Source organism: Serinus canaria, chromosome 3, assembly GCF_022539315.1.
Source record: "Serinus canaria isolate serCan28SL12 chromosome 3, serCan2020, whole genome shotgun sequence".
Taxonomy (NCBI): Eukaryota; Metazoa; Chordata; class Aves; order Passeriformes; family Fringillidae; genus Serinus; species Serinus canaria.
The window spans coordinates 4,260,227-4,280,524 of record NC_066316.1 but is presented as its reverse complement, the minus strand read 5'-3'; the positions used below and the strand labels follow the sequence as shown (position 1 = coordinate 4,280,524).

Here is a 20,298-nt window from a genome sequence, read left to right as displayed (position 1 = left end):
TCAAAGTGTGGGGAAGAAGACATTTAGAGGGACTGGATAATTAAATTTTCAAGCTATCTAACTTGGGTTCAGAAGTCGCACTACACGTTTACTTGTTTAATTTTATTTTTCAAGCTCACATATCTCACAACAAATTTCTCATATTTATGCAGTAGCTGTTCTTCAGATATTCTTCTTGTTATAGTCATGATCTTTATAATATCCTACCAAAGCCATATGAACTGTGTCATGGTGGTTGCTAAAAGTGGGATTCCCTGCAGCAGAAGGGCAAAATTTCACTCTGTACATGCACAATTTGGTAAATTATCTAAATTACAGCAAATATTTTAAGCACAAAGAATGATCAGTGAAAGCTTTTATTTGTCATTTGTGTGTGTCTGCTCTGCAGACCCTGTTTTGAAAGCAGAATTCTCTGGTGCTGGAACTGTACCAGTTGCTGCTCAGTGATTTTGCTTCTCTCTGCCACCTTCCTGCCCCAGGCAGGGAAACAGGAGAGACAGAAATGAAGCCTGACACATTCAGTCAGCCCCCATGACTTTTACAAGCTGCTTGAGCTTCCAGATTTCTTGAATACTGCTTTGCCCATAGTCTAAATTATATAAAAATGTCACACACTATTTTCCTGTGATTTAATGTGTTCAGTAGATTGATTTTTAATTTTTTTTTTTTTAAAGCGGAGGGTGGTGTTGATTCCTACAGTGAGGAATCAGATTCAGATTTATCTGACGTGCCAGAGTTGGATTCTGACATTGAGCAGGAAGCTCAAATCAACTATGATCGCCAGGTGAGTGTGAAATAACACCCAGGGCCAATTACCTGGCAAGTTCCCATCCCTGTTCAGCAGAGAGAGGAAGTTTACTGCTGACTCATAGACTGCTCTCAGTTATTTTGATGGTATTCAGCTGATTATGCAACCAATCTACATAAACCCTTGAGCTGGAGATGAGAATTTGAAAGGCTATGGAGAAAAGAATTTAAAAGTGTTTTGGGGATTGGAAGGTGATCTTTAAGGTCCCTCCCAAGCCAAGCCACTCTGTGATTTGGACTCTGTTTACAAGTCACTTAACCTGGTTTCAGGAGCTGTTGTCATTGAGAGTTGAGTATTGCCTGTCCCCTTGTCCAGTGAGTTCTCAGCTGCAGTGGGGAACGGTCAGAAATTCCTGTATTAAGGGGGATCTTGTATTGAGGGGGGGGAATCCCAGAGTAAGTTGGTTCATGTTGGTTTAAGGGATTTAATGGCTGGCATGGGGCTGCTTTCTGGGATGTGGGAAGTTCACCTCTAACATTGCAGGCTTTGGGCAAGGGCATCCTTTATCTTTTCACCTCACTTTCTAGACTGCAATAAATTGCATAGGTTCTTCTGCCAACAGCTTATTTCACCTGTTTATTGCAGACATCAATCACGATTGACAAATGAAACAGATTTTGCCAAGTTCTCTCCCTTCCCTTTCATTCACTCCCAGTTTCACTGGAGTGCTGGTCATTCTCCTCCTCCCCTCCTCCTCCTGATTTTCTGTCTGTATTCAAATCAGTCATCATCCTCCTCCACACACTGTCTGTGTGTCAAAAAGGACATCTGGGTTTAAAAACTACAAGTGACAATATCATTGCAGGCAGTTCAAGAGCAATATTCCAAGCAGGTTAATGCATGGAAAAGCAGAAGCATCTTTAAAATAGCATCTCTCATAGGAAATGGGAGACAGCCCCAAGCAGAAGCTGGATTTGGCATTTTGTTAAAGGAAATAATTGACAAAGGCATAGGGAAATAAAAACATTAATCTTATTTTGAGAATTGGGGTTTGGTTAGGGTTTTTTTTCTTTTTAATATTATTGCTGAAGAAGCAGAGTAGATTCTACATTTTGAGATGCATCAAAACATGATGTCCCAGTATTTTGTTTCACTAAGTTTGTTTCTTTCTCTTCCTTTCTTCCAAAAATCCAGTGTTGCTTCTTGGAAGTCAGGTAGATTTCTGTGGGAGTGGCAATTTTATTGTCCATTTGTCCAAGAAACAGAAGGCACAGAAAACAGACACTAAAGCTACATTTCAGCATTGTGATGGATTTTGTCTGGGGATGCTTCAAACACTTTTAGTATCTCCACAGAGTTTTAGTGTTTAAAAAAAAGTGTTCTAAAGTGTTTCTAAAGTGTTTAAATGGAAAGTATTTTGTGTATTTATAGATCTGTAATTGTACTTTGGGGCTGTGGACACATTGGCAGATCACTGCAGTGCTTTTGGTTCCTGTGTATTTCACCGTAATTCTGAGGTAGAAGCAGTTCTTCATGCTCAGCTTTGACAGCACAGATGAAATTCAAAAACACCTGGAGACTCCCAGTCACCATTTACATTGCTTTTCACTAAGTGACACTGGAATCTTCTAGAAAGAGTCCACTCTGCAGCTGCTGCTCCAGATTGCTGTTCTGGGCCACTCAGACCAGGAGAATTCATTGTCTGGGAAACACTTATTATCATCTGAAGGCTGGGGACAATAGTGCCTGGCTCTGCATTGTAACCACTCTGCATCACATTAGCATCTCTTAAATTTCATGCTTAAAGTCACTTTCACTCACATACACAAATATTTAGAAAACCAGAGATGTGCAGTTAACTTAAGCAATTCTTCTTTAGGTTTACAAAGAAGACCTACCTCAGCTGAAACAGCAAAGTAAAGAGAAAAACCATTCTGTGCCCTTCCTTAAGAGAGAGAGAGCACCTGAGGACAGCTTGAAGCTGCAGTTTATACATGGGTAGAGTAACATCAAATAATCTTTGCTATTTCTGATTGATTAACATTGCTGGGGTGCTCTAACAACATGAATCAGAGCACAAGCACAGCTTTTTTTTGGTGCTTACCCACAATTAATTTGTGATTGTTTCTTTGGCAATTCGTAGAATTTCAGATATAGATTTTCTGTGTTCATATTTCAGGCTGGGTGGAGCTCTGAGCAACCTGGTCCAGTGGGAGATGTCTCTGCCTATGGCAGGAGGTGGAGCTGGGTGATCCATAAGGACCCTTCCAGCCCAGATCATCCCATGATTCTCTTTGTTAAGGAACAGGGGAAGCTTGTAACTCTGATAAATGATACATCAGTGTTGAGTTTTATGAAATTACATTTTATACTTGTTGCACACTACAACTGATGTTTCCTGGAGTCTCTGTTAACTGTTTGTGATAGCTGTGATTTGTTCAAATGCCTGATAGATTTCTGCTCCAATCCAATTCCTCGTGAAGCTTACCAGGACACAATTCCATGTAAAAGATACAGCCTTTTTGTGAAATCAGTGCTGATTTAGTAAATAACCCTTGAGAAGATCCCTGAGTTCCTGCTTTTGGTGGGAGCAGTCTCTGTGATACTTCTGAGCTCGAGCTGTCCCTGCAGGACTCCTTTCCTTTAACACACAAATGATTTGTAGCACAGATTTCCTGAGAGCTGTGGGGCAGCCACAAGGTGTTTGGTGTTTGCTGCAGGTACAGGGGCTATGACTGCAGGAACAACCTGTTCTACACACAGGCAGGGGAGGTGGTTTATCACATCTCCTGCAGCCTGGTGTTTGGTGTTTGCTGCAGGTACAGGGGCTATGACTGCAGGAACAACCTGTTCTACACACAGGCAGGGGAGGTGGTTTATCACATCTCCTGCAGCCTGGTGTTTGGTGTTTGCTGCAGGTACAGGGGCTATGACTGCAGGAACAACCTGTTCTACACACAGGCAGGGGAGGTGGTTTATCACATCTCCTGCAGCCTGGTGTTTGGTGTTTGCTGCAGGTACAGGGGCTATGACTGCAGGAACAACCTGTTCTACACACAGGCAGGGGAGGTGGTTTATCACATCGCCGCTGTGGCCGTCGTCTACAACCGGCAGCAGCACTCGCAGCGCCTCTACCTCGGCCACGACGACGACATCCTCAGCCTCAGCATCCACCCCATCAAGGACTATGTGGCTACTGGGCAGGTGGGGAGTTTAAAGAGACTGCAACAATGTTTTTATATAGAATTAGAAAAAATGCCATTCTCTTTTTCCTTAAATGTATTGTTTCCTCCTAAATCCGGGCAAACCGAATGTTGTTTCCTATTTCCCTGCCGGAATTGTTGGAGGTGATTATGAAACCATTCCTATATATTGTAAACACTGCCAGTCTTGTGCTGTGGCCTTTAAAAGTCTTATATTTACTTTTAATCTCTCATGTAAAACACAGAAGCTGCGTTTTATCTCCTTCCTAGAAGGTTTTGGACTTCCATGACTCAGTTGCAGTATTTTTGTACTGTAGGAGCTTTCAACAGCCATGCTCAGATAAAAGCTGATGGGCACTTTCCTGACATCTGGTACTGAATATGATGTATTCAGTGTATACATACACATTCAGACATCAGGATAAATGATACCATGAATACTGATAGTTTTAGAAACCATCCACTGATATTTCTCTGAATGAGAAAATAAATCTTGAAAAATATAAAATAGGACAAATGACAAACCTCTGTGGAGTTTTAAAGCTATGATAATGCTAATTACTGTCATTGGTGTGCTTTGAACTTCTGTGGGCAGAGAGCCCAATTAACCCTCTGATCTAGGTTGGAAGAGATGCTGCTATCCATGTTTGGGACACCCAGACCCTGAAATGTTTGTCGTTGCTCAAAGGCCAGCACCAGAGAGGAGTGTGTGCACTGGATTTTTCAGGTAAGCCACAGCCTGTGTTTATCTAAAGGAGTAATTTAAAAGCAGTCCTTGTGATGCAGTGTTTATTCAAAGAGGTGTAAAATTGCAGCCAGTAGCAATTTTACATGAAAGCTTGCTGACTTGGGATAAAAATAGTGTGTGTAGTGAAGTCAGTGGTGAGCCTTTGGTCACTTGGTCAATGATTGATTTTGGTGGTGTCTAGTAGACAATACCAAGTGTGCAGTTGGAATTCTGGTCACTGCCTACATGGTGGTGTGAGAATTTTAAAGGAGGCAGGACGGTGACTCAAAGCATATGAATGAGTTGGAAATGTCACCTCTGGGCTCATCCAATTCTTTGCATTTGCTAACAATTGCCACATTTTTCAGTGAGTTTACAGAAGAAGAAAATATGACAAACAGTTGTCTGCTGTCTCTCCCACTTGTCTTTCCAAGCTGGCTGCCCTAAGCTGTCTCAGTTTTTAAGGGATAATTCCTGTGTGCAGCTCTGAAGAATATCATCCATATGGTGGGGACTTAAATACTTTTGTATCTTCATAAAAGGGCTTGAAAATTCATTCTCCCTTCTTCTATTAAAAAAAATTAGCAGATTACTTTATCTGAACTATCCTGTCCTTGATCTGATTTTTTCTTCAATTAAACGTAGCTTATTTCATATTCTGCTCTCCAGAAGTGTGCTAAGAATTCATTAGGATGTAGATCACATTTGTAAGACAAGGCTATACAAAAGAAGTTTGACTTCCACAAAGATAAATCTGTGGAACTCAGTCATATTCCATTATCAGGAGAGGAGCCCTGGTGTTCATCCAAGAGCTGGAATTCAAATGTGAAACTGCTAACCCACTGTGGTATATAAGCTCACTCTGAAAGAAGATAAAGTGTCAGAAGGAAGAAAAATGGATAAGAATGATTGAACTGGTATTAGATAATGTGCACAGATGTCAAAAAACTTCTTAAGATCCTTAATTGAACAAACATTCCTATATTTGAAATTTCTTTGTGGTTTGAATTTTTAACACCAAGTAAATTGCTGTCCAAGTAGGAATATTCTGGATCTTGGAACCCATGTACCTGTAAAGAATAAACTGGCCAAATATTCTGTGGGCATAAATCTGTCAAAAAATACTGAATGCCTTTTAAAAAGTAGCAACCACTCAACATTATAGTGTTGCTTTAGGACCTGATCCTGAGAATAATGCACACACTGCATTCCTAACTGGCTTTAGTTGGGATTCTTGGCATGCACAGGGACAGAGAACTGAGCAATGTGCACCTCCCTGCAGGATCAGAGGCTGCACTGCCCTGTTTAGGGGATTTGCATTGTCTTAACAACAGAGCTTTCAAAATTAGGTTCAGATCGCACTGTTTGGAGCTTAAAGATAGAAACCTGGAGCTCCCAGCCTTTTCTGGCTGTAGTTGCTGCAGCAGCTGACTTTTCCCCCAGTTCTCCCTGCCCTCACTCTCTCTCTAAACCATCGGCTGCTGCCCATTTCTGAAAGCTGGGTCCTTCTTGCACAGCCCTTCTCAGGACACTGTGATTCCGAGAGGATCATTTCATTCCTGCGATGTTTGGCTGTGCCCTCTGGTGGCTAAGTTAACATTTATACCTTGGTATATTGTTTGGAAGCTATAGCCCATATTAGTGCACAAACCTCCTGTTTCAAGTGAATAAAGTTTAAATTGTTGTGTTGTTTGGGGATTTTTTAAATAAATTCAGTTTTGGTTTCTTGTCCTGTATTTTCACTTCATTTCTTCCTGCCTTATTCTGCTTCTTCCACTTGGTCCTGTTTCTTTCTTACTGATTCTTAAATTCCCCTTCTTCTACTTGACTTGCTTCAAGTAGGACTCAGTCATTAAAGTCTGTAAGAACTTACTCAGCCCTGTGAACTCTGCAGTAGTTCTGATGGAGTAGTTTATACCAGTGACTCTCTTTTTGTTCTTGAAGTCAAATATGCCCAAGCTGAGTCCTCATTTCTGTGAGAAGCCCATTCCCAGATCAGTGCTCTTGTTCAGTCTCCACCCAGCTCTGCTTCCTCCAGCTGTGGCTTTTCTGCAGTTAAAAAAGCCAGGCAGGTGGTCAGCTCCTCCTGCACCTTATAAATTGTCTTATCATAAGCTGCAATGAACATGGCTTAGTTTTATAAACTTTGTAGAATGTCAGGACAGAAATTTGTCTCCAAAACTTTCTAGAGATGGTTGTGTTTATCATTATTTTATACATGTGGCAAGAGTGCCTGGGTGCTGTTGAATTATGGATGATTTTCTCTTCTGGCTTTCCTTTCTCTCATTATCAGTCCTGCTGTGTCTTTCCTGCAGTGAAGATAGCCAGCAGTTATTTTTAGCCTTAAAATTTTATATCGTATTTATAGTTTCATCACCCTGCCTGTGAACATTTCATACACTAGTAAATCTCTGCACCATTTCAAGCAAAGAAAAAAAGCATTATCTATCAGAAATATTTCAAATAAAATGCAACGTGAATTTGGAGTGCTTGAGCTTTATGAATTGAGTTTCATTGCCTTGTTTGATCTTCCCTATTTTCCTTGTACTTACACATAGGAATGTTTTGTGTCTGCCTTTGGGAAAGATATGAACTCCAATTTCTCAGATACTAGTTTTGGGGTTTTTTTGCTTCATTTATAATACCCCATTAGAAATTCAGTGCAATGTGATTGTTGGTTCATTGCCTGTTACATTTTCAGCTAAAGCCTTAGCACCTTTAACACTCAGTATTGCTTCTGTACAGCTGATGGGAAATGTTTGGCATCTGTTGGGCTTGATGATAACCATGCCATTGTGTTCTGGGACTGGAAAAAGGGAGAAAAGCTGGCAACAACCAGGTAAGGATACCCACAGTTTAAAATCCCCTCTGATTACTTTTTTTCTGAATAACGTCATTCACATTTTTCCTATGAACAAAGAAATAAAGCAGAACTCCCCTCTGAAAGCAGGATGGTGTTTCAGAGCAACATACCCTGATTAAAAACCTGGGGATGCACAGCCCAGTGTTTGGAAATCGTGTGATCTATTTCTGTCAGGAGTTCCTTGTCCTTTCTGTTGGGAGAGCCACATTGGCACTGTTCTTTGTTTCAGGCTTTTCAGGTGAAGTTTAATACTTTCTTCCAGTTTTGTGTCCTGGCTTTGGGAATGTCACCAAAGGTGTCATTTCCTTTATGTGTTCAATGATGTGCTGGGTTCCATCAATAACCAGATCACTTTCTAAAAGGAAAAAAGAGTTCCCTCTATTCTATATATATATATATATATATATTTCAATCCCTGCTGATCCAGCCTTTTTTCTGAGCCAGCTATTTCTGAGCCGTTTTTTCTTCCAATTGCCAATGGAAAGCTCAGCTATGAACCTGACAGTGAAGAGTCCTTTGTGCTTTCTGGAAGGGACCAGTGCTGGGCAGAGAATTGGATTAAAGTTCCATGTTTGCTGTTTTATACTCAACTGTTGGATTGCAGCAATAGCTGTTCAGTGTAGGAGAATCAAACAGTTTGAGAACCTGGTTTCTGTCTCAGCCTTGGACAAAGCAAGTGTGCCCCTGGCCACCAGGATTGAGAAAAATTCCCATCAGTGTGGATGCATGTACCAGAAAGGCAAGGAGAGAATTCCATATGCTCTCTGCAAGCATGTAATGTAGCATTGCTCAGTAGAAATTGTTAGTATAGCTGCAAAAAAGTGCCCGTGAAAGGTAATTTACTTTAATTACTATGTGGTGACGTGTTGCTACTTTAATTACTATGTGGTGACGTGTTGCAGAAGAAATGAGATTTTCTGGTGGCAGCAGTCTCTGTTAGTGTTGTACCATTACTGAAGAAATCAGTGTTTTACTCCATGTGTGTGTACCACAGTCCGTTAGCTCTACAATTTCATCTCAGACATCCAGTTTATTAGGCAGTGAGGGTTTAAATCCTGTCTAAAATCTGTGCTGGAGGCTTTGCTTAGCAACAGCCCTGGCTGTGTTGTAAAACGTGACATTTTCCTGGGCTTTGCAATCCCAGTTCTGCTGTCCCCAGACAGATTGTGCTTGACTTGCAAGCAAAGAAATACTTTATATATTCCCACGCTGACCTTTAAGCTTTTAAAAACAAGATAATGATAAGCTGTGTCACTACCTGGCTGCTGGTGCTCCTAGGACAGATAAAACATGGAGCACTTGGGTTCTTTTCACCATGTAATGCTGAATGTACCCAATGAAACTATTATTGTTCATCTGTTATCTTGAAAATATGCAGGGTCCTCACAGAGGGCAGAAAAATGAAGGTATCTTCTAAAACCTTCCAGTTTAAATCATTGTTTAAATTTTAGCAGTGCCTAAAGGCAACTCCCCTGTTCTGGTGAGCACAGGAGGGCAGAGAGACAAAAGCCCTCCTGTGGCCTTGCACACAAGAATAAAAGAATATCTCCTTACAATCATGTAAACCTGAAAAATGGGTGTCCATTCACCATATACAGACACTCATTATGAATATTCTGCAGTTATATTTACTTTTTCTGAATGTTCTTTTTGCTTAATCTTTCTAGGCTGATTTATTTCAGCATGACTTCTCAGGTTTTTGGGGGTTTTTTTTGTTGCAACATTTGGAACACTCTTATTTATTTGCTTTAATTGTTTCAGAGCTGAATTATGCAGCTTGTTTCCCTGTCCTGGCTCTCCTAGCTCCTGTCTAATTCCATTAAAATCCTTGTTGAATAAGTTGGAACCAAACACCTCTGCAGTGCAGGATGATGTGCTGCAGATGTCAAAGGTGGCAGGACTGGTTTGCATCCAGCCTGATCCACTAAAAGAGAATACTGACCCTGAGAGGGGTTTCAGAACCACGTGATTTTCTAGATCTGCTGAGCCTGTCAGGAAGAAGTGACTCAATCCTAGCACAAAACCTGCAGATTATAGTGAAAAGCTCGTGCTTCCTGTTTTGGGGGTTTGTAAAACACTGACATGGGTATAATTCATGCTTTACACCTGGGAATAGTTTTTCCTTTGAGAAGACCCAAGCTTGTAAATTCCCATAAATAGACCAACAAGCATAACTTCAGTTACCAAAGACCTAAACCTGGAGGTGAATGTGCTGCTGAGTGAACTGCTACAATTTTATAATTCATTAATTTATTTTCCATCTTGAAGCCCACAGATTAAACACTTACTTTTCCTGTCAGAGTATCTTTTAATATTTATTGAGTTCTCATCCATTTAAATTCTTATCTTGACCTTTATGTCTTCTCTTAATTGCCTTGACCTTTATTGCCTGCTCCTTTGTTATGATTCAAATGAACTGAGTTTCAGTGGGAGAGGATTTTTATTCCCCACATTTCTGTCCTCCCCACATGGTGTGTGCTCAAATTCTTCCTGCCAGCTCCATGAAGCAAAATCCCAGAACAAAGCTTTTGCAGATTAGAAATATGGCTCTCTACTTTTTGCTAGATGGGGAAATGATTTATATCAATGATTTAATTAGCTTGAAATCTTAAGTCATCTCTTGCCAAGCTTTTAAAATGTCTACCTCTATTGCAGGGGCCATAAAGATAAAATATTTGTAGTGAAGTGTAATCCACATCATGTGGACAGACTAGTCACGGTTGGGATGAAGCACATCAAATTTTGGCAGCAAACAGGTACTGTATTGAATATTTTATATTTGATTAACATGGGAGTTTGTGAAGATTTTTAATACAGGAACATCATATTCCCAGTTTAAGAATTTATTTTATTCCTTAAGCTTTGAACTTTTAAGTAACTTTTAAGTTTTAACTTTTTAAAGTTTTAACTAACTCTGCCAGTTACCAAAATATTAAAGGGGTTGAAACCCACCTTTGAATCAGCAAATGTCACAATACTCTTTCCTCCTTTGAAAGAATTTCCAGTTGTGTTTAAATTCTAATCATAATGTTAAAGCATTCTCCTAAGCAAGCATCCTTAGCTCCCAGAAAATCAGGTTCTGATTGAGGATATTTTTCATTCAGGACTGGATTTTTTTCTCTTCATGACTTTTTAGATGTGTACACATGACACAAGTACTCAGAAAAACTGAAAATTAGGTCATTTTAAGAGCTTCCGACACTTCATACCATAGTTTAGGCATTCAGGTGGTTCAGATGCTCTCAGATAAATAATTATTTTTCTGCTTTTTTTTAGTCTTTAGGTTGCTTTTGCAGTGATTACATAGACTTGCATTGCTGTTTGCCAAATTCCATGGTGGGAATGTGCATTAAGCAGCATCTTGCTCCAAGAATAGTCTCTTTGCAATAAAAATGGTGTATTTTTAATTCAGATTTGCTCAATGGAGTGGGGACTTAGTGTGGTGTCAGCTGTGAAGCCCACAGTACCTTGACACAAGGCCACCTATGCAGATGATATTTTGTAATTTTAAGTGTATTTTTGTCTAAGCATTGATTCATGGGACTTATAGCTGCTTCTGCTTTCTGACCCAAAGCAAGGCTGTGGTGATTTGGTTTTCAGACAAGCAGAGAAGGAGCAAACCCTGCCATTTATTCTGTGAAACTGCTGCCAAAAGCTCAGGATGCCGGGGACAGCTCAACCAATCATCTACTTGTGGTCACCTCTACAGAGAAGCAGCATAGCAGAAGCTGCTGTGGGCAAAATCCATCCTGCCAGACATGGCAGTAGTTGGTTTTGCACGATTCCTCACCAAATTTATCTCTGCCTTGGGAAGACAGTCTGAGAGCCTGAGGCTGATCTGCTCCAGAGCTGTCATTGCTGGGTTCACTTCCTTTGATTGTGCTTTTCCCTCGTGTGCTGCCTTCTGCATTTCCATTGTCAGGCAGCCACAGGAGATCTTGGGGTCAAACATTTGTCCTTTCCAGCCCTGTGGCTGTGAGCCCAAGCAGAACAAGGCCTGTGCTGCTGTTGCAGGTGGAGGCTTCACCTCCAAGCGGGGCACGTTTGGGAGCGTGGGGAAGCTGGAGACCATGATGAGCGTCTCGTACGGGCGCGTGGAGGAGCTGGTGTTCTCTGGGGCTGCCACTGGGGATATCTACATCTGGAAGGAGACCCTGCTGCTGAGGACAGTCAAGGCCCATGATGGACCTGTGTTTGCCATGCATGCGCTGGACAAGGTATCTGTCACCTTCCTTCACCTTGAGTTTTGTTGTACAAATGGATTTTAGAGGTGTTTGGGATTAAACAAAGCCAGTAGGAGTGAGTTCTGTTATTTGGTAGACCTGGATTTGTAAGCACCCTGTTCCATGTGCTGGTACCTGACCAGCAGCATTCTGACCTCTAGAAATTCAGAATTTATTTCTCACTCTGCTCAGGAGTGTGGTTTTCATGTTTGTGTAAACCACGGGAGAGTAATGGGTAACATTCATTGCCTCTTCAACCTGATCCCAAAAATATTTGTGCATTAACAGTTTCCAAAATATGATACGTGATCTTTTAATAATATTGTTGTCATGTCGTAGTCAAGACTTTAGATATCCCAAGGTTTTGTGTTTTGAGTTAAGTATTCCAGATAACAAAAGAATTTTATTTCAGTTGCATCAATACATCTATAAAAGAAATTATGGCAAAATATTTGCATCACACAAATGAGCTTAGGACAAAGTTTTGCCCCTGGCAATTTGAAGCTAATGTTGATAATGGACTATCCCTTTTGAGATTATGGTTTCAACTGTAGAAGTAAAGGATGAGAAGAATGTTAGCTATTAACATTTTTTTATATCAAGGTCAATTAAGATCCCTGTGGCTCAATCCTTTCTGGCCCTAATTGATTGTTCCCAGCTTTCCTATCAATTTTTCTGTTTGATCTTGGCACTGAACATCCTCTTCACTTAGATTTTTGTTGGTTAGTTATTTATGCTGTTTTGCATTCACTTGGCCCAGATAATCTACCCAGGGAATTAATGAGAGAATTGGTCCCTGATGCATTATTAGAACTTGGGCTGAAGCATCTGGTAAGTCAATTGAATTTGGAATAACTTTAGGAGCTGTTACTGCCAGCTACTGCCTCTTCTAAGAGTAAAACACATTTTCCCATTGCTTGTTCCCACATACAGGCAAATGTCCTGGTCCAGCATTCCTGTTTACAGCAATGTGTGCTCCATATGGTTGTAAATCTTTATAACCCTAGAAAAGCAACTCCAAATCTTGTCCACTTGAATTTTTCCCTCATAGGTACAGACTCCAGTATTTTTAGTTTGACACATGAATAAAAAGTAGGGGAGGCTTTATTGTGCCTTTGGACATGTCCTTTTGAATCTCTCCCACGAGTGCTGACATTTGTGTGTGCTCTCCTCCTGTGACTGTGCAGGGCTTTGTGACGGGTGGAAAAGATGGAATTGTGGCCCTTTGGGATGATATGTTTGAGAGATGTCTGAAGACATATGCTATTAAAAGAGCTGCACTCTCTGCTAGTTCTAAAGGTATTGGCTTTCAGTGTGTTTCAGTAAGGACTGTGGGCAGGGAGGGTGGTAAATCGTAGTGAAGGGGTAGGGACTGGGTGTCAGATCTTACCAGAAGCCAAAGGGAACAGCAACACGCTGCTTACTCTGTGCTGGAATGTTCTGGTTTGAGCCATATAAATGTATTTCTTGTATTCCTTGTCATTTATAGTTTGTTCTGCTAGTCTCTCCTCTATTTCATGACATTGAGCTTTGTTTTCACTGGGGAAATGATTTTAAGGAAGAAAGTCCCCAGCCTTGAGTTTGGCAGTTCCAAAGCCAATCCAGTTTCTTTGGCTGGCCACATTCCCTGTGGTGAGAGCAGGGGCCCTGTGGTGTGGAAAGACCTGTTAAATTCCCCAGGCTTCAGTGTGGAAGTCTGGGAAGGGATATTCATCTGTAATCACAGCATTGGTCTGAGGTGCTGGAGCTCCTGAGCCCCTCAGTCCCTGTCACTGTTCAAGCAGTGAAATATCAGTCATTGCATTGCCACAGAACAGACAAACTCCCCTCCCTGTATTAGTAAGGAATCCATGGATTATCTGGCAGTTTGATCAGGCAGTTTTACTTCATGTTCATGATTTTGAACAGATTTGAATTATATATAAACTGCAAGAGATACGAAATTTAAAACAATTTTTTAAAATCTGGCATTCTTCAGGTTTGCTCTTAGAAGACAACCCCTCCATCCGAGCCATCAGCCTGGGACATGGGCACATCCTGGTAGGAACTAAAAATGGAGAAATACTTGAAATTGATAAAAGTGGGCCTATGACTCTGCTTGTTCAGGTACTGTATGGATCTCCCATAGCAAGCTATTTCCTATATTTTTATAAAAATGCTGGTTCTTTGGTATTCTTTTTTTGGTAAATTTTGATCACGTGTAGTAATCCTTCAAATTTGCCTTGCCTGCCTTACTACCCAAGATGTGTGAGGTTGTGTTTTATAAAACATTGAACTCATTCCCTAATGCAGATTGAGAGCAGTAAGAAATTATCTAACCTTGATATGCAGTGCCAGCAAACTGTATGCAAGCTGAAGGAAAGCTGGAAAAAAGCAGGAAGAGTGATTAACAGCTTGGAAAAGTGAGAATCTGAGGCAAGATTAAAACAAAGTATTATGTGTATTTTGGGCAAACAAGGATCTAAAAAAGGACATAAACTTTGAGGATTAGCCAATATTAGGATTTCAGGATAAAGTCCTGTTTGGAGTGTAACTGTTCCCTATTAATCTCAAGTTTGGAAAGGAGAATATTGGAAGAGCAGGAATAGTGGAGGGGAGTATGGAAGAGTGTTTTTGACATTTGCTGGGGGGACAGAGCAGACATTCAGGTCTTTTGGAATGTGGAAAGCTTTGGAGAGAGGAGATGGTGAAGGCTTTATGTGGAAACACAGGGAATATTTCTGTCTGCTCTTGGATGCCCTGACCCCCAGGGGAGCACTGACTGACCCTCACTCATGGAGAAACTTTCCTAGACTTCAAGATAGACTGGAATCCACAAAAGTGTGAAATAGATTACAGAGAGCAGTGTGGGTGTATCACTTGGTGAGAAATTTGGGTTTTGGGATTTTTAGTATGTTGTGGATGGAAGCAAGATGGAGGGCACAGGGTGTCATCCTGGGTTTCTTCTTCATGCTTCTTCTTCCTCCTTCTTCATGGGCTTGGGTGGCACTCTGTAATCAGGCAGAGAAGTCCCCATTGCAGCTCTGTGGGATCAGTTATTGGGTTAAAAGGGAAAATAATCCAGTGTCAGCTCTTCATTGGATAGTTTAGTCTTAACAGACCTTGGAACAAGAGATTGTTGGCCATTTTGTGCCTTCTAATGAAAAGGTGCCAAACTCACAGCAGTGAGACTGTTTTACTGATAAGAAATAGTAAACACCTGAATCCAAACATGAACTCCTGTCTCAAGTGCCTTCAGTCCAGCCCCAGAGAACCAACCACAGCTTTACTGCCTGGGACTTGCAAAGTGAGGCAGGGCAAGGTTAGAACCTATTACACAGCTCCACAGGAGTTATTTCCTCTTGTGTGGAATGCTTTCCTGCAGGGCCACATGGAAGGAGAAGTGTGGGGCCTGGCAGCTCATCCTCTCCTGCCCGTGTGCGCCACGGTGAGCGACGACAAAACGCTGCGCATCTGGGAGCTGTCGGCACAGCACCGCATGCTGGCAGTGAGGAAGCTGAAAAAAGGTAACTCTGCCTTGGCCTGGGGCAGCCATGGATCCCCTGCTCCTGGAGCAGCTCCCTCTCTGCCTTTGGGGCACAGCATGGGCATTAATTGGGTAGGCAAAGGACGTGGTCGTTAAGCAGTTGGGAGCACAGGAAATAAATTGTCTTTGGCATGTGTCGAGTCAGTGCAAAGGGAAGGAGGTAAAAGGACTGTAATCTATTGTAATGAATAATAATAAAATGAACTTCAGTCTCTTTTCCCCCAGTTTCAAGGGGAATGAGTTGACCTCAGAATCACTTTCCTCCCTAGGAATACTAAGGCCTGATACAAAAGAAATTCCTGACATAAAAGAATTTCCTTATAAAGACAAAAGTACAATTACCTGCCTGTTGAGCACAGTCATCTTTTGCTGTCAATACGAGCTTTACCTGTTAAACCACCTTCTCTAAAATTAACACTTTTCCTGTCCTCTCCTCTGTATAAAATTAGATGAGCTATATTGAAGTGCTGCCTTCTCAAAATCACTCTTATTTTATGAATTCATTGATATCCCTCAGGAAATTTTAAATTGTTCATTTTGAGTGACAGATCTGGAGCACAGGAACCCTTAACTGGCTGGGGAAAAACAGAGTTAAATGTTTTGGAGGTGTGAACTTGGGGATAGATGAGGGTAGCTGTAGGAGAGGACATCAGGAATAATGCTGAGCAGAGGTACACTGCCCTTAATGAATCTTTGAATTTTCCATTTGGATTTCCTTTCTGTATGTGTTTTGGGTGGGGTTTTTTGTTTTATTTCTGTCATTGGTGTGTTTAGAATGTGGCTGGAAGGTGGTATTTGCACATAAACCTGTTTCAAAAGGGATTAAACCATCGTTGTCCACCCTGTAACAAAGCATCCATCATAGCCCTCTGTAACATATCTTTTTCAAGAGATAACAAATCTGTTTTAAAACTACATACTTGATGTAGGAACCTCTCATTGCAGTTCACTGCTGGTTTTCTCAGACCCAACTTTTATGACAGGCTCGTTTCCATGTGCTTCCTCAGGCGGGCGCTGCTGTGCCTTTTCTCCGGACGGGAAAGCCCTGGCGGTCGGGCTGAACGACGGCAGCTTCCTGGTGGTGAACGCCGACACTGTGGAGGACATGGTCTCTTTCCACCACAGGAAGGAGATGATCTCGGATATAAAGTTTTCACGAGGTACAACCAGGTGATAAGGTGGAAGAGGAGTGTTGCAGTTTGTTTCTCTTGTCTAGGCAAGGCTGAATGTTCCAAAGGAAGGTTGGCTTTGTGTGTGCTCCATGCATTAAATACTTCCCAATTCCATGTGGCTGCACTAGAACAGGCCCACCCCTGCCTGGTGAAGTCACTGCAGTGGTGAAAACCACACCAGTATCAGTTAGGAGATTAACCCTTCAATAACCTCGGTGTCTCCTCCTTGCAGAATCAGGGAAGTACCTGGCCGTGGCTTCCCACGATAACTTTGTGGATATTTACAACGTCCTTACCAGCAAGAGGGTTGGCATTTGCAAAGGTGCCTCCAGCTACATCACCCACATCGACTGGGACTCCAGAGGTAAAGTGTTGGCCAGAGGTACAGACTGGAAATGCCCATGAAATAGAATATCAGGAAACTGTTCCCCTCCAGTTATTGGGATCGACCACTGATGCAAATGCTTTCCCCATGGAGCACTGTGTGGATCCAGTGCAATTACATTTGTTGGTATCCAATTTCCTTTCCTTGCTGAGCTCTGCATGGCAATCCCTGCAAGAAGCTAGAGCCTTGCAGGGATTAGGTCCCTGCTAATTAAGTCCAGCAGGATCCGTAATGAGCTCATACCAGTGAGCCTTCCCAGAGCAGATGTGATCTGTGTGGGACCCCCTGTGTGCCTGAGCTCTGTCCTGCTCTTGGCCAGCCCCAAAACGTGGTGTGAACCTGTGGCAGCAACTACAGCATCTCTGTGGGCACAGCAAACTCCCCATCCCAGGATAGCTCAGAGTGGAGCTGGCTCTGCCAGTGGGGCAGTGCAGGAGGGATGGGAGCTGGCAAAGGTTCCACTTTTGGCAAAGCTGCCTTGTAAAATCATTAGGAAAATCAATAGCACATGTATTTATTTTTGACTTCCATTAGTGTGATGGTGAAATTCAAGCAAAATATTCCCTATCAGCAGAAACTGATTTGCTGTGCAGCAGCAACTTCTTAAGGATATTGGATGGTATTTAAAATATTACTTCTGCATTGAATCAGAGTATAGGACCCTTACAGGAGTGATTTTAAGCATCTGTGTTACTTTGGCTATGAATAAGTCTCTAGAGGATAATTTCTTAATTTACCCCCAGAAATCTGTTCACTCAATCAAAAGAAAGTTTTCTTAGTAGTCATAATAATTATTAAGGTTCGTAACAAACTCTCCTTTTGTATCCAGGAAAGTTATTGCAAGTCAATTCTGGTGCCAAAGAACAACTATTTTTTGAAGCACCAAGAGGGAAAAGACATATTATAAGAATTGCTGAGGTATGAATTGTGGGCTGGATTATTTTTACTGTGAAAATTAATTTAAAGAATTGTCTTCAAATGGTGTATTTTTTTCATTTTATAATGCTTTATTTATTTAACGATTAGAATTAGAATTACTTAGTAACTCCACAGTGTCTTTCCTAGCATTTGTAAATGGCAGAATTTGCAGGTTCTGCTCGTATCTCTAAATTTATTCTTGTTTATTTGTTAGCAGCCATTTGCCATAATCCCCTTCTCAAAGCCACCTGGTTTTTTGTAACCAGTTGCACATGGGCTGTAAACCACCTTCAAGCAGCAGGACCTGGCTTTTCATGAAGCTGATTATTTGTGACATGTGATTTTACATGACTACAAAATTGCCAATGTTTAGCACCTCAGAAAATCTTCAGGGAGATTTGTATCCAAATCATGCTCTGCCTTGGAAAAATGGGAATGTTGAAAGTCTTAAGCCTTTCAATGAAGATACACAATTTGTATTAACAAGCTGGAACAGCGCAGTTTCTTAAGAACTAAAGAGTATTAAAATAAAAATACAACATAGAAAATGATGCACATGAAACTCTCGTGTATATGGTATGTTTGAAGTGAGCAGCCTTCTTTGGGGGAACTTTTCTTGCAGATAGAGAAGATTGAGTGGGACACCTGGACATGTGTGCTTGGTCCCACCTGTGAGGGGATCTGGCCCATGCACAGCGACGTCACCGTTGTCAACGCGGCCAGTCTCACAAAGGACAGAACCCTCTTGGCCACGGGAGATGACTTTGGCTTTGTGAAGCTCTTTTCCTACCCAGTGAAGGTAAGAAATGTGTGTATTTCAGTGATGGGAAAGGGAAAGGAAAGGAGGAGCTGTGTCTGGGTGCCAGGTTGCCAGTGGGGGATTCTGTGTGCTGCAGGGCCAGCATGCCAGGTTCAAGAAGTACGTGGGGCACAGCGCCCAGGTGACCAACGTGCAGTGGCTGCACAACGACTCCGTGCTCCTCACTGTCGGCGGCGCCGACACCGCCCTCATGATCTGGACCAGGGAGTTCCTGGGCATCCAGGAGAGCAAGCTGGTGGACAGTGAAGAATCAGACACAGATGCAGAGGAAGATGGAGGTAAGGAGGGTTTCATTCAGTCTTCCTTGCCTCAATCGGAGATTCAAACAGGCATTTAACTTGAAGCTTTGCTATGCTACATTTCAGTGTAAGGAGAGCTTGGTGGGATTTGTTTCCTTCCTTTCATTGTTGCAGATCTTCTTGTTCTCTACTGTCCCACTATGAAACAAGGGGAGCTTGTTTTATTCTAAGTTTTATTTTTCTAAGGTTATGACAGTGATGTTGCAAGAGAAAAAGCAATTGACTACACCACTAAGATCTATGCAGTAAGCATCCGAGAAATGGAAGGCACAAAACCCCATCAGCAGCTGAAGGAGGTTTCAGTGGAGGAGAGGTATGTCCAACAAAGGCTTTTGCTTCCAAGTGTGCCGTTTTGCACATCTCTTTTCATTCACCTAAAATTATCCTTCCAATAAATCCTTGGAAATAAGACAGGAATTTTAGAATTCATCAGATACCATTTAAAATGGTGTTCAGAGAGTACAACATGTTAATGTGATGGAGGAGAATGCATGTATATGACACATCTCTGAGTGTTGTGTTCTCTTTTGCCGTTCACATGAGCATTTATATTCTCTCCTAACCAGTGTGTGTCTGCAGCAGAGCACTTGCGGTAAGCTTGTAAATATTTTGTGGTTAAGGCTTTGGGTGGTGCTTTTATTAGAAGATTTTCAGTCACTTGTAATTGTGTTGGGTTGTCACTGTTGAAGCTGGAATTTCTCATGGCACACACTGGCCTTAGGCTGAAATAGTCTAAAAAACTAGCTGGAAGGGGAGCAGTGTTGGAGAGGAGAGCAAAGAAAAGAGGTAAGAGCTAAGAACAGAGGGTGAGTCCAGTGAAACACAGACCTAAAAGAGGGGGTGCTAGAATCTGATGGGACCAGAACAGGAGCATCTGTAACCAGTAAATAATTCCCCCTGAAAATCTAGAGCAGTAAATCCCTCCCTGTGAATCCAGCAGGTGACTCAGCTGTGAATCCATTTTGTTTCTTTTGATAGAGTATTTTCTTAGAAATGATCATTCTTTTATCAGGAGTTTGCCTGCCCTGCTCTTGCCCCCTCTGGGCACTGACACCAAGGACTGCTGTGGGTTAACCCACAGAAGGATTTTCAGCTTAGTTCTGTTATTGCAAGAGACAAAATGGAGTTAATAATACTTCCTAATCTCATGTAGGCCTTGGAAAAAATGAGTTTCTGTCTTTAAAGCTCTCCAAGAATGCAGTGCTGAACATGTTGAACAGAAAGTAATTAATCATTTTTGCTCAGTAAATGTGCAAAACAGAAGAATTGGGTGTGAAATGTGGGGTATGAACAATAAAAAGAAAAAGGTTGCACCCATTTTTTATCATCACAATGTTTTAACAATCCCATGCAGGAGGAGGATCAGTGATTTTTACAATAAAATGTTGGACCATAGCCTTCTCTTTTTCCATTT

The 20,298-nt window shown here is 41.6% G+C and overlaps 1 protein-coding gene across 2 annotated transcripts in view; it reads left to right on the top strand.

Moving 5' to 3' along the window:
* Positions 1–20,298, top strand: part of EML6 (EMAP like 6) — an 85,004-nt gene that overhangs the window by 45,741 nt on the left and 18,965 nt on the right. For both annotated transcript variants that reach the window (XM_050972717.1, XM_050972716.1), the window contains exons 12-27: positions 675–784; positions 2,628–2,746; positions 3,766–3,952; positions 4,573–4,678; positions 7,424–7,517; positions 10,197–10,297; positions 11,556–11,758; positions 12,952–13,063; positions 13,743–13,870; positions 15,129–15,270; positions 16,298–16,450; positions 16,695–16,826; positions 17,677–17,765; positions 18,388–18,564; positions 18,662–18,863; positions 19,071–19,197. In XM_050972717.1, the coding sequence (XP_050828674.1) occupies positions 675–784; positions 2,628–2,746; positions 3,766–3,952; positions 4,573–4,678; positions 7,424–7,517; positions 10,197–10,297; positions 11,556–11,758; positions 12,952–13,063; positions 13,743–13,870; positions 15,129–15,270; positions 16,298–16,450; positions 16,695–16,826; positions 17,677–17,765; positions 18,388–18,564; positions 18,662–18,863; positions 19,071–19,197 (2,182 nt within the window). The remainder of the gene's footprint in view (positions 1–674; positions 785–2,627; positions 2,747–3,765; positions 3,953–4,572; positions 4,679–7,423; positions 7,518–10,196; positions 10,298–11,555; positions 11,759–12,951; positions 13,064–13,742; positions 13,871–15,128; positions 15,271–16,297; positions 16,451–16,694; positions 16,827–17,676; positions 17,766–18,387; positions 18,565–18,661; positions 18,864–19,070; positions 19,198–20,298) is intronic.